The 15,152-nt window shown below is 40.2% G+C and overlaps 1 protein-coding gene across 3 annotated transcripts in view; it reads left to right on the top strand.

Moving 5' to 3' along the window:
- Positions 1–15,152, top strand: part of UNC5B (unc-5 netrin receptor B) — a 182,115-nt gene that overhangs the window by 136,415 nt on the left and 30,548 nt on the right. For all 3 annotated transcript variants that reach the window (XM_088472226.1, XM_088472224.1, XM_088472223.1), the window contains exon 2: positions 13,952–14,173. In XM_088472226.1, coding sequence (XP_088328352.1) covers positions 13,952–14,173 — 222 coding nt within the window. The remainder of the gene's footprint in view (positions 1–13,951; positions 14,174–15,152) is intronic.

The raw sequence follows: 15,152 nt of genomic DNA, 5'->3' as shown, positions 1-15,152 counted from the left end.
GCACGGCAAGCTAGAGAGATCACATGAAATCTATGGACAGCCTGCCAGAAAGTCCATTTTTCTATCCAGTAATGGAGCTAATGCTTAACCCAAAGGATGCCAGAGAATGGTAATTTGCACAGAAGTAATCATCTAATTATACGAAAGAGACAGCAAAGTTTTTGCATCTGATATCTAAAAGCTTGACACAAGCATTTCACATAATACGGTATCCATGTAAAACAGATTTTTATGTTGTCTAATAAAATATATTTGCATGTTTATCTAGTGAATCTGGTTACATTGATGTTGGAAATGTGGTAATTTCCAGTGAATATAGAATCTAAAGTAAAAATCGACAGAACAGTAACTGATTAGAAAAAAAAAAGAATAAATAAATAAAATCTGAATTATAGGTGTTACTTAAGTGGTAGCAAGTTGTTCAGGAACTAAAAGACCCAGGATGCCCTGTTGTGGAGCTAAAATAATCTTAGGCTGCTCAAGCCTGTCTTTCTTTACAGTAGTTAGTAAAGGATAACATTTAAAATGTTTCCTGCAATACTTTTAAAAAGGCCATAGTAAGAGTTAGGCTGGAAACACCCTAGAGCAGAGGTTCCCAAACTCTGTCTTCAAGGCACCCCAATGGTCCAGGTTTTAAGGATAACCATGTTTGGGCACAGGTGACTTAATTAGTACCTCAGTCTTTTGATTTAATAATCTGTGCTCAACCAAGGATATCCTTTAAAACCTGGACCATTAGGGTGCCTTGAGGATAACGTTTTGGAACCTCTGAACTAAAGCGATATGTAGTTTTGAGGCAAATTGGAACAACATATTGTGTGTACGCTCAATTGTGCGCTCCTGTATGCCGTATATGACATCTTCGGATTGCCCGCGCTGCACTGACAATCAGAAGATCTCATGAATGATGTGTACGGACAACCAGGCGATATGTTGTTCCGATTTGGTCTCTGAAGACGTCGCCTCTTACTGCTCCCAGCCAGTGATCTTAAAGAAGGTTGTTCTAGTGTGTACAGGACTGATTAATCGTATATGATAAAACAAGGTTGGCTCCAGGGGTCGGAGCACCCTGTGCCGGCCCACTTCACTGCGCCCTATCTTCTGTGCCGAAAATTGGGGCGTGATCTAATTAACATAGGCCACGACCTCTACGTTACGTTATTATGAGGGGTGTCCACCTCCAAAGAACGTCAGGCTAGGGGGAGCTGGCCCTGCGATAAAACAACACATCAGTCCATCGCTTGAAGGATTGCACAGTGGTGTATGCTCAATATTGTTTATTTATTACCAGTTATTTATATAGGGCACACATATTCCGCAGCGCTTTACAGAGAATATCTTACCATCCACATCAGTCTCTGCCCCAGTGGAGTTAACAAACTATATTCCCTACCACATGCTCACACACATACACACTATGGTCATTTTTTGTGGGGAGCCAATTAACCTACCAGTATATTTTTGGAGTGTGGGTGGAAACTGGAGTACCCAGAGGAAACCCACACAAGCACAGAATATACAAACTCCACACAGTTAGGGCCTTAGTGGGAATCGAACCCATGACCTCAGTGCTGTGAGGCAGTAACTCTAACCATTACACAGTCAGTGCTGTTTCTGTGCTGTTTGTTCTGGGATGAAGGGAAATTGGAACGACTATCAGGTTGTTTTGGCATCTTTCTGATGTGTACCAGGCCTTAGTCAGCTATTCAGTTTTAAATGAAGAAAAGCCTCTTTCTTTTAAGGGGCGGAACAGTGTTTTTTTTATTATTATTTAATTATTTAAAGCTACATAAATATGCAATCATCTTGGTTCTACATGTAGTTTAAACAGCAATATGCCATGTGAGACACATCTTGAGGTAGTGTTGTCCCCAGTACATAGAAACTGCTAGCGCTACTGTAGTTCATATGACACATGATGTCGAGACACATTCGCCCTTGGTCAGTGCCAAGGCAAAGTCATTGTGGGACTTTTGCAAGTGGGCTCCTCCTATCCCTTTGTGTAGAAGAATAATAAAAATAGTAAAACATTTCAAACTGTATAATCGAAACAGGAATTTGTTGTCAAGTGAAGTTAACGATTATTCAAGTACAGTGTTCGATTGTTCACTGATTTTTTTTTTTTTTTTTTTTTTTTTTATGTTGAAATCTGGGAAGTTACAATGTCTACAGGAATGAGAGATTTGTCAGCAGGTTCTGAAAAATTACCGTGTGTGGACTGATGACTCATTTGAAACAGTTTATCCATCAGTGTGACTCTGCATGATAAGCAAGTTACTTCCTAACACTAAATGTAGTAATATCATGAGACCATTGGGTTCATTGGTGTGCATTAATAAAAAGGTAGAAAGAAACAATATATGCCACAAAAAGGATATTTTTTTTACTTGTATCTGAATGAACATGATCTTTTATAACTTTCATTAATATACATATGAATAAACAAAAACTAGCCAAGTGCTCATAATTTTTTTTTTTTTTTTTTACTCTGAAAATTTTATTTAGCCCTACTGGATTTGGATCTTCAGTGGCAGATAAGTGCCAAACCCTGGACTACTACCCCCCTCTGTATACACAATATTTTATGGACATGTCTGCAATCTACTTAGGGAATACAATTGAATAATAATAACATAGACTGCACTATAACTGTTCTCTATCTGAACTTCACCACTTTCTTTCAACATTCCATACTGAGACTAGGATGTACGCATCATGTTATTAATTCACAAATTAGTCTAGATCTAGAATGGTTATTAATTGGAATTAGTGAGCACACAATTTTAACATTACTTCACTATCTGGGAGCCAAATAATTGGAGATATTCATAAAAACTGGTCCCAAGATCACTGCTATAACCCATGTTAACCAATCAGATTGTCATTTTTGTACTATAGATTAGATAATATCAACTAAGTTCTGATTGGTGCACAGGTAACCGCAGGTATCGGTAATGAAACCTACAGTCAACTAAAGTAAAATATATAGAGCTCGTGATTCTCAATAAAATAAAGTTACTTCATGTCTAATAAAGACATCCCTTACAATACTGCACAGCTGTAATTGACCAAATGACAGTTCTATGATCATTTGATCATTTACCATGGTAACCCCGTGTCTCTCTAAACCATTTTTCACATGTTATATCTTGGCAGACCAAGTTTGCTACTGAAAGCATTATCTATGGCTTATATTTGTTTTTAGTACTGGAATTATTTTTAAACTACTGTATGAAAGTTAACATGTCACTCACAAACATAGTTTAAGTGACTGAAGCAGTATACATGATAATACTGAATATCCATTCATTAGTGAGTAGTGACAGTATTGACTGATATGCTGAATATCAGATCACAAAATGGCTGCCTCCACAGACCACGGGTACATGTTTACTCTGCCAAGGAAGCACAGTATAGTCCTATAGTATTAATAAAATATAGATATTCATGTGAACAGGATTCTTTATGCCGAATAACCCACATTCATTGTCCTACAAGTTTTTCCAATTATTTTCTGAAATATAGTTTAAAAATAACCCCTGGTTATGAATTGACAGATGCACTTGATGTTAGAAAACTTAATTACTGCATTGTTGTTTTATTATCCGTACCAGTCTGCTCCTTCGCATAGGATGCCACTGGCTTGTCTGTAAAGGAGAAAGTCACAACAAAGACAAGTAACCATGTCAAAAATTAAACAAGAAAAAAAGAAATCTGAAAAATGTCTGGAACAAGATGACTAGGTTGCTCTAAAGATAGAACAATACAAATCTTGATGGATTGCAGTATATGTAGTCAGTAGTTTATAGTGCATCTATTATATCAGGAAAGGAAACCCAGTGTTGGCAGCAATTAGAATGTTTCTATCTAAGGGCCTGATTCAGAGCCGGACGCAATTAGCGCTCGCTCGTCCAGAAAATAGGGGTGGATATTCAAATCAACCGTTCGCTGTTTGCGGTCTGTTCACGCCTCTAGGTCTGAACGAGCGAACAAAACTTGCGGTCCTTTTTTGGGAAACTACACCCCCTGGCCGCTCGCATCCTACGTCATGTCCGCTATTTATTAGATTAATCGAGTACATCGACCAGGGTATGAGCTGCTCGCTATTCTTGTGGTTGGTTTTTGCTACCACAATTTTGCGAGCAGTTCTGGCTAAAAAATAACCCAGTGACGTGGTCAATGACGCTGCTGTTTTAATTATGCACACCCATAAAACGCCCGTTTTGACCTTTAAGCACGCCTGCGTTCTGATCTCCACTCCCCGTTTTCAAGCACCTTCCCCTGTTACCACCCACATAGTCCTCATCCTGTCACTCAAATTAGCAGGCATTCGCTATTGTGCGAGCACATGAATTTCGGCCGCACTGACTGGTTCGCGCATGCGTATTACGATCCGTACGCATGCGCAGTTGGGCAAACATCGCTCGGAACGAACGAGCTGCCGCTTACGAGTGGCTCTGAATCAGGCCCTAAGTTCCCACTAGTTAGCAGGAGATAGAATTGCTGTATATAGGTCCCATAATGACATTTGTCATTAGATAACACTGTGTTTTCAGCAATAATCCACCTTATCCGACAATGATATGGAGCATTAAATGATGATAAAGCACTAGTAATTTAAAATGTTTTTAATCCCATTGGCCAAATTTGATTCAAAATGACAACCTCCTTTTTATATATGTGGTATGTGCTACATTGTACAACTGACAGCTTCTATGAGAACTTTCATATACTCACAAGTCCACATGTATAACTAGTCCTACAGACTTTTCATGTCCCCATTGCTTACATGGGACACATATTTAAAAAGCATGCAAAGTTGCTATATCACATTAATATATGGCAAGAGCTGTGTTACTGAACTGAATAATATACATGAATTACTATATAACTGGAGTGTTCTATTTAATTAAATATATCTATTATGCTGCTCTCATTCACTTCACTGTAAGAAGATGCTATGTTAGGGCCGAGGTGAGAACTAATACAGCAACCACAAAGGCACTAATAATTTGGTAGCCTCGCTTTGTGACTGCTCTGTGTGCACAGGATGATAAATACACTTGCTGGGGCCAGGTATGTCACAACAACTCAGATGACTGCAGTTAGAGCTTCTTTGGCCTGTATTGAATGACTTGAATACAGACACACACACACGTACATACTATGGACCATCATTTGACAGGCCACCAGTAGTTGTTCCAGGCTTTTTTTTTTTTTTTTAATTGTCTTCATTATACGTATCTTTCTCTCTCTCCACTGTTCTTCTTCCGTGTGGCCGGACTCCTTGGTGTCACTCGTCTGGTCCCTCCCGCTCAGTCTTGCATTCTTACACTTAACAGCAATGACAGTTGGAGAACTGTAACGTGCAGGGGGTGTGCGCTACGTTGATCTGTTTGTATGCGCATGTCTGGGACAGACTGTGCCTAGTAGGGTTATATATTATTTTCAGGGATACATATTTTTTTTTGCCCCATGAGGTAGAGAGCCTTCCCAATATGGAGATGCCTATTTGTGCTATGCTACAGAAATCTGCTCCTGTTACATTTATATGGGAATTACTTAAGCACTACTAAACCTAAATTTTAAGTTTTACTTATATTAAAAGTGCTAATCAAATCATTATGTATGGGTTTTTCATATATACAGTACAATGAACTCATTAAACCAGAGATTCCCAAACGCGGTCCTCAAGGCTCCCCAACAGTTCAGGTTTTAGAGATATCCATGGTTGAGCACAGGTGGTTAAATCTAATTGACTGAGGTACTAATTAAGTCACCTGTGCTCAACCATGGATATCTCCAAAACCTGAACTGTTGGGGAGCCTTGAGGACCGTGTTTGGGAACCTCTGCATTAAACCATTGAAGGACACCGAAGTGGTTGGTTGCACTTTGCAACACAGCTAACATAACAACAAGATCAAACATCTATCCTATTAAACTGCTGAATATTCGACAAAATATTTTATAAAAATAACTTTTAATATATACATATTTGATTGAATAGTCATTTAAAAGGGTAACTATTTTTAATCAAGCTTTAAAAATATAATAAGCAACTTGGGGTGCCATTTGATCACAGATGTCCATGGAGAACATGGGGCCTCAGCCAAGGCTACTCCCATGTCTTGTAGTAATTTGGTTTACAAATGAAGCATTCTTCAAATGCTCAGAACAATATAGTCACTGAAGTGCCCATATCCAGTGGTGGCTCTTAACTATGTTATTTGACAAAAACAAGCCGTATTACTCATGGATGCATGCTGATATTCATGCAAATAGATTTATATGTGCAAATAAAGAAGTGCTTATCTGTTTTAATTAACACTTCCAGATAAACAAGCTGGGAGTATAAACTTTTTATCATGTGAGTTATGTTTGTGCTACACATTTTTTACATACAGTATGTAACAAAGTTCAAGGGCAGAGAAGAAAAATATTCCATTCAATGCAGTAAATGTGCTACTGATCATGTCACAAAACATGCGGGAAGTTCAGCCACAGTTCTTTCAGCACTTTTAGTGCACCTTCACAGATAATGGAGTCTTGCTCAGAGCAATAAAACAGTGTATGGTTCCAGTACATGGACCGTGCAAAAAATGAGAATTTTCCCAGAAGCTACAAACTTCCGATGGAATGCAGTTGGTGTGCAGTACCATACTTGCCAACTCTCCCTGATTGTCTGGGAGACTTCCTGAAAGAGGAGCAATCTCCCTGACTCCATGAAGTGTCTAGTGGGCATATTTACTAAAGTGAGTTTTTAGAAGTGGAGATGTTGCCCATAGTAACCAATCTGATAATGGCTATTATCTTCTAGAAGGTGCTAGTTAAATGTTAAGTAGCAACATCTCCACTTCTAAAAACTCTCATCTTGGGTAATATACCCCTAGCAATCTCCCTGATTGCACCTTACCCGCATTGTGACGCTGTTTTTTATATATATATATATATATTAGGGATGTGCAGGCTCGGATAGGTTCGAGTTTGCACGTGGAGTTCGGATTTTTCCCTCCAAAAAAACGGAACTCAGAACGAGGCAAAACGTCATCTTACATGGACGAACATCATCATTCCTGGTCTTTTGTCCAGGAATGATGATGTTCGTCCATGTAAGATGACGTTTTGCCTCGTTCTGAGTTCCGTTTTTTTGGAGGGAAAAATCCGAACTCCACGTGCAAACTCGAACCTATCCGAGCCTGCACATCCCTAATATATATATATATATATATTATCTATATACATTCTAATGTGACCATAAGTATCCCTATGGCTACATGCATTTTCTGAAAAGTATTCGTGTGTTTTCATCGACACGTAGATCTTACTAACTGGTTTGGGGCTCATTAACATTTGGATGCAAGTCAATTTTCTGACATGCCCCTCAGATGTAGTAGTACACGTTCACTTTACCACCGTGCTCATAGGTGTTGCTTTCACAGTCTCCCTGACATGCTTTTTCAAAAGTAGGCAAGTATGGTCCTGGTTGAGTCTCCCAATTCCAAATATTCAGAAATACAGAATTTTTTTTAGCATGACTGAGATAATGACACCTTTTGCTTTTTGATGGTTCAATGCACACAGACTTTGTTTAAGGCACAAAATTATAAAAAATATTTTTATAAAAATGACCTGCAGGCTGTGTGTATAAGGTGTATATAACACATACATGCATTCTGTGCGTATATTGGGGTCCCATTCCCAAGATATTTCATTATGGTATGCAATTATTCCAAATGACGGAATATTCCGATATCCAAAGTACCCCTGATCCCAAGCATTTTGGATATGGGAGATTCAACCTGTAATACTAGTATAAAGTATTTTTTTTTATATTGGGAGATGTTTCTCTTTTTAAAATACATAATTTATTCAGAAAGTAGAGATTGCTTTCCCAAAATAGCAAAAAATGAATTAAGCCTAATTGTCACTGTGGTATAAAGAAAAAACTGTTTTATTGGTGTGTGTATTGATTTACCACTTTAGATTTATCTAATCATCAACCACTGAAGCTAGCTTGAATAATGTTAATAAGAGTTAAAAATTACAGTATAATAGTTTTGACTGTGTGTTTAGCAATGTTTAAATAATCCCCACGCTGTCTCAAAGGCTTGCAACCCCTACAAAGAGCCCTAAGTAGATTTTCAAATACATTGATGCCATCTGTTTAGCAGTCCCTGGGTGCTTAGATCAGGCAAACAAATTAACTCTGTATGCGAGGAAAAATGTACTTAAATGTCCATTTGATAACAACTGTTTATTCATTCTGTACCTCCAGGCTAAGAGTGAGTAGTGGAGCAAGTCACATCCGTCATTCATTTCTGCAGTATGTCAAGCTGCATATGATTCCATCTCTGATTTTAAGCATCAAAAATATATACCTCCTAAGCCAATGTAAAGAGTTTGGACTTATTTTTCAACATCCAAACATGTTACCTGACCAATCAGCATCTGTAAGGTCCAAGTCATCCATGTTAATTGAGAATAGCTGTCAATTTGGGCTAATGCAGTGTGATTTGTGAGCAGTTAGCTCTTGAAATGAATGAACTGACCGGCAGAATAGCAGTGTGTGTGTATGGGCATGTCTTGCCTCTTTTGGTTGATGTGGAGCTGAGCATTAGCAATTATTTTTTTGGTGCAGATTGTGTTTTTTATTTTCTGACTACAAGATAGACGTACACATCTATGTAAACAGGGCCGGCTCCAGGGGTTGGAGCACCCTGTGCCGGTACCTTAAAGGGTGTGAGGGTGAAAATGGGGGCGTGGCCTAATTTGCATAGGCCACACCCATATGTGTCGTAATTTTGGGGGGGCGTGCCCGCATGGCATGCCTTCACATAACGTCAGGCTGGGGGAAGCCTCACTAGCTGGGCTTCCCCCAGCCATCTCCCGTCACTGAATGGATGCCGCACACATGCGCGCAGCATCCATTCAGACTCTGGCACCGTTTTTTAACTCATGGGCTGGCTGCTGGCACTGACAGGCAGGCTGTATGTGGTGGGGTGCGGCACGCCGGCACATAGTCACACACACAATACCAGTAGCCAGCCATGGGGATGCATTCACTTACCGTCTCTCCTCCGCACGGCTGCCCTCGTCGCCTCGTCCAGGCCTCCACGATGACCAGTGCTGCTCAGCTTCAGGGTTGCTGATGGTGCTGAGTGAGCCCCACTCGTGACTCGTCATCCGGTCACTCGTCGTCTGGTCCAGTGGCTGGCTGGCCGTCCATCCGTGCTAGCTGTGAGCCCGGCATAACAGTGACGGCCAGGGCCGGGCCATCCAGGCAAAATGCCGGGAGAAAATCTACGCGCCCTCTGTAGGTGGCGCCCTCATGCGGCCGCTCAGGTGGAACATGCCTGGAGCCGGCCCTGTATGTAAATATAGGTGTATCTTGCTTGCAGACCACAACAAGCGCATTGCCTTGTAGGTAAAATATGCACTGAGGATCGTGATAGATAGGCTCTTCTGATTGGCGTAGTGTGTCTTGATACTTTTACTATGAATAGTGTGGCTGCTTGGTCTGTTCACATTATTTAATACATACTGTATGTGCAATCTGCCCGCGGTAGGAAAGCATCTGCAATTTGTCTTTTTGAAGCTGAAGACGACAGATTTTTATATTTAATTGAGCTTGAGTGTTTTAATATTATATTTGCATCTATATGTAAAGGTATTTCACACAGTAAAAGCAACTTATTATCTGTTAATAAAAATGTCCAAGCACTGACAGCCTGGCATAAGACTTGTGCATATGTTAACCTTGCATATGTTAACCTTGTACAGCTAAACGCATCTTGTGATTGGCCCAGCTCTAAAAGCGAATCAAATGCTCCTTTTGTTTCGAGGTAACTGAAAATAATAGCTTGTATTCAGCTGTGCATGTAAATATGCCATCTACTCTTAATTCTATAAAGGTACAAAACTTTAAAGCTGCATTAGCACCTGGTAACATTTTTAACTAAATTGCCCTTCTCCCCAAGCCGGAGCCCCCGGTATTCTCTGTGCAGCAATTTTTTTCCTTAGGCTCTTCCATCCATCTTACAACCCAGAGAGGAGTGTGGGCAGGAGAATGAGTCACAAGCTGCAATAAAGAACTCCATGGGCCAAATGTAATAGGGTGTCTGTTTTAGTAACAGTACAAACTCGCACTTTCTCGCACTTTTAAAAAGTGCGAGTTTGTACTGAAACTCACAAATTCAATAGACTGCGAACTTTTCAGCTCGAGGCTACTGCATTTGCGAGTTTAGGCGAGTTTAGGACTATGTAAACTGACACCTTTTAATGCGAGTAGCATTAAAAGGTGCGAGTTTTAGAGAAGCCATCACAGATCAGTGAGATCCGTGATGGCTTCCGTGTGTGTTTTAAAAAAAAAAACCGTACACCCCCTCCCCAAAAGCATAACCAGCCCCGGGCTTTATAAAGCCTGTTCTGGTTCTAAAAATACAGAGCCCAAAATGCGTAAGGGGCCCCTGTATATTAAGAACCAGCACAGGGCTTTGTTGAGCTGGTCCTGGTTCTGGAAAATCAGGGGACAAAACGAGTAGGGGTCCCCTGAAAATTCCAGAACCAGCACCGAACTGTTTCTAGCGGGGGGATAATGCCACAGCCAGGGAAAACCTTTCACCGGTTTCCCCGGCCAAAGCATTATCCCTGACCGCTAGTCAGTCCAGGCCGGGGATCCCTGGAGAGTTGGGTACCCCCCCAATAAAGGGGTACCCCTCTCCAGGGCACCCCAGGCCTAGACTGATAGCCCGGGGCTATCCCCGGCATCCTAGGGCGGTGGGTGCCGGGTTGATAGTGTAAAGTGTAAAAATAAAATTTGCATATTGTCTTTAGTTGTAGAACCACAAGTACCAGCAAGCCTTCCATGCATGCTGGTATTTGGAGAACCACAAATACCAGCATGCGGGGCATTACGGACCCGCTGGCACTTGTAGTTCCACAACTAAAGAAATACGTAAATAAACAAACATACACGTGAATGTAAAATTTTATTAAAACATATTCTTGGACAAGTGGACGTGATCTACGCATAGGAGAGGTGAGTATGGATTTTTTTTTTTCAGGTACACCCCTATGGATTACTTCAGATACTAGGTGAGTATGTGTGAGTGTGAGTGTGCATGTATGTTTTATTAAAATTATACTTTCACGGTGTATGTTTGTTTATTTACGTATTTCTTTAGTTGTGGAACTACAAGTGCCAGCGGGCCCGTAATGCCCTGCATGCTGGTATTTGTGGTTCTCCAAATACCAGCATGCAGGGAAGGCTTGCTGGTACTTGTTGTTCTACAACTAAAGACAATATGCAAACTTTATTTTTACACTATCAACCCGGCACCCACCGCCCTAGGGTGCCGGGGATAGCCCAGGGCTATCAGTCTAGGCCTGGGGTGCCCTGGAGAGGGGTACCCCTTTATTGGGGGGGTACCCAACTCCCCAGGGATCCCCGGCCTGGACTGACTAGCGGTCAGGGATAATGCTTTGGCCGGGGAAACCTGGCTGTGGCATTATCCCCCCGCTAGAAAGAGTTTGGTGCTGGTTCTGGAATTTTCAGGGGACCCCTACTCGTTTTGTCCCTGATTTTCCAGAACCAGGACCAGCTCAACAAAGCCCTGTGCTGGTTCTTAATATACAGGGGCCCCCTATGCATTTTGGAACCAGAACAGGCTTTATAAGCCTGGGGCTGGTTATGCTTTTGGGGAGGGGGTGCACGTCATTTTTTTTTTTTTAGTTAAAAACATTTAACATAAGTACACACAGAAACATGCACGTATCTCATGGATATGTGCATGTTTCAGTGTTAATCGGACCTGCTCAGGATATACTCGCTAGCCTGAAGCAGGTCTAATATTTGGGGACTTTTGGTAATCTTTGTTTTTGCGAGTCTGAAACAGACACTCTATTACATTGGGCGAGTTGATTGTTTTCAATGTGAAAACATCTGGATGCGAGTTTGAGAATGGAGAGTTTTAGTAACTCTAAAAAATGCGAGTTTTAGTGAACAGACACCCTATTACATTGGAGAGTTGTGAAAAATTGTGAGTTTAGCACCAAACTCGCAATTTACCAAAACAGACTACCTATTACATTTGGCCCCATGTCTTCCTGCTTCACCTCCATTTTATGTCTGTCCGGTTAATTTATTTGCTACTTTTGTATTCTACTAATGCAACCATTTCTCCCAAAGCTCGAGCCAGAGGGAGGGACATTCTACTGCAAAATTTATCTCAGCGGTAATGCAGCTTTAATAAAGGTGTTTTTGTGTTTTTACATATTCAGATAGGTTTCAATAAATGAAACAAAAAAAAAGCAAATCCTAGCTACAAACTCTGTATACAACATTTATAGAAGCATATAATCAATTTGTCAATGTTGCATTGATGGCCTTGCAGAGCAGCTTGGCACAATCATCACCCAAATTTCAACAAATATGTAGTTTTCCTTTTTTGAGCCCACTTTACCTGCACTGTACCATTGTGGGAAGTTTTCCCTTTGACAACCACGCTTATGTCAGGGCAGTGAGGTTGCTTTGTGTGCTCTAATTACATAGGCACATAGTGTAATTCCGTGCTTGCTGAGAAAATTATCGTTTTTTGTAATGAAGTGATGATGAAGGGTCTCTGCTGGTCAATGTTAGGGAGATGTGGTGACAATATGTGAATGAAAGACACAGATGAAAAAATTAGCCTGGAATTTAATTCTTTGTTTCCAAAAGAGCAGTTAATGGATTATGACAAATGTCCTGCCGCTTTCTTAGTGCCGTGTTAAAACTGAAAATTAATAGTCAATTTTCCCTAAATTAATTTTAAATGAGCCGGCAAGCTTCCCTGCACTCCTCTTTTTTTTCTATTCTTTTTAGTGGTATTTTTTATTTTCTTTTTTAGTAAAAGTAAAACATGCAAGTACAACTATTTACCATTTTGTGTTGTGTTTCTTGTATTAAATTATTGGACAACGCAATTTTCTCTTTCTAAGAAAATTTTATATATGTGAGTATTTTTTCCATGTTTGTTTTCAATACATAAGTAGACCGATGGTTTTTCTGTACAATTTAATTTCTCTGCAAATTACAAATTTTATTATTATGGCTATCGTATTTGTTCTGATTAAATCTACGTGATCAGTTGACAACCACGTAACAGTGAACTTCTGTATTGGTGTGAAAGTGGATCGATAGCTGGCTGCACACCTTTCGTCAAGCAACTGCGCCAGTTTTATTCTAAACCGTCACACTCTGTGTTGCCCCGTCATGATAGACTAAAATCCGATCCACTTAATGAAATATATACTGTTCTGTCCTGCTGTGTCAGGAGGGTAATTCTGGCCGGAGACCTCCATCCGTACATGCAGGTGTGCGCTGAGCACTAAGGTGAACATATGTTCTGGTCACTTTTTGCAGAAAGGCTCCGTGTTGCACTGTGTGGCCTGTTGCACTGTGTGTGGCCATCTTCTTGCACATTTGTTGCAAGGCAACGCATTTCAAAACTTGTATGTGTTTTAATTGACTTCTATTCTGGGATGTTTCTTGCAAATGTATATTAAAGTACAAAAAAGAAAAGTACATTTCCTGAGTCCAAAGTTAAACCCTTTGTGGAGGAATCAAATAATATTATATAACATCATATAAAGACAGGAGTGTTTTATTTATTAGCCCATTAGTTATTGTTAGCTGATTTAATTGTTGTTGGCTGGTGAAAATTATTATTACTACTATCTAGCTTGTATATAAATGGTCTAATAATGGCATAGAGATACCAGGAATGGCTAGTACTTAACTACACTAATAGTAACGCCTAGACTTGACATCAGTTCTCAGCAATATTTTGGCTGCTGTCATTTCATTCAGGAATGGGGGCTACTGTATAAAGGTATTTAGTGAATTGTAAGCTGTTGGATCATAAGGCTGAGAACTGTTTTACAAAAGTTTTTTTTGTTTGTTTGCTGTTGCAGGAATAGAGTATAGTGATGTCCTCCCTGACTCTTTCCCGTCAGCTCCGGCAGAGTCCCTGCCACATTTCCTTTTGGAACCAGAAGATGCCTACATTGTGAAGAACAAGCCTGTAGAGCTTGTGTGTAAAGCTAACCCAGCCATACAGATCTACTTCAAGTGCAATGGAGAGTGGGTCAACCAAAATGACCACATTACTAAGGAAAGGGTCGATGAGCTGACAGGTAACATACCGTACAGTCGGTATATACTGTAGTTTTATAAGCAATTAAAAAAACCTTGTAAAAACAAATGACTTTTGGCTGCTGTCAAAGATCACTAGCCCTACGTTTTATACTGCATGGAGTTTGAGAGCTATTAATATAATTAAGAAATGTTAGAAATTCCTTAGAACCAAGGGTAGATTAAAAAAAACTGGTTGTTACCTGCCAGTTGAAGCAAGGGTGAAAAAAAGAAACTCATATTGTGGGGGCACATTTAACGTAAAGTTATAAAGTTAAAATTGAATAGGGTAGATCTAAACCTTTCAGACCTACGTATCAGCTGGGAGAGAGATAAAATACTAACCAATCAGCTTCCAAATTACATTTTGCAAGCTGTGTTTAAAAAATGATAGCTAGGAGCTGATTGGTTGGCAATTTATTTCTTACAGTTTTATCTCTTTCCCAGCTTACATAGGCCTCCTAATGGAGTTTTTTTTCATCATAGTAATTTAAATCAAAAATATACTTATGTGTAAATAAAAAAATAGTCTGCCGCTTAACTTTAAAGAGAAGTTGCACACTTACCTATCTTAATGTCATCAAGCCAATAAATTCTACCACCATATAACAAAACATGCTACTATGCCAAGCCAGTTAGGTAGACAACTTAGTAACTTTACCCTCAACAGACTGAAGATTGTAGCATGTGTTGCCTCATGCAGCATTATAATAATTGGACTGGACCTGATTGGTCAGCCAATGTTAAGGTGCCTATCCACTACACGAGTGTAGAACCACTGTACGTTTACAACATTGTAATCGATCAATCGTTCTTCATCCTGTGCAGTGGATATTGTGCCCACACTGAACGATATGTCAATCAGTGCAGGCACCCCCCCTCATCCCCGAACATGCAGCACAACCTGTCGATATCTGCAGGTTGTCCTGCATGTTCAGGTGATGACAGATCCCCACAACGACCAGCGGGAGCACGCATCGC

The sequence above is a fragment of the Taudactylus pleione genome, unplaced genomic scaffold, assembly GCF_031769625.1.
Source record: "Taudactylus pleione unplaced genomic scaffold, aTauple2 ptg000121l, whole genome shotgun sequence".
In the NCBI taxonomy this organism is placed as follows: domain Eukaryota; kingdom Metazoa; phylum Chordata; class Amphibia; order Anura; family Myobatrachidae; genus Taudactylus; species Taudactylus pleione.
The sequence above is the reverse complement of the archived record's forward strand: the minus strand, read 5'-3'. Positions and strand labels throughout refer to the sequence as shown.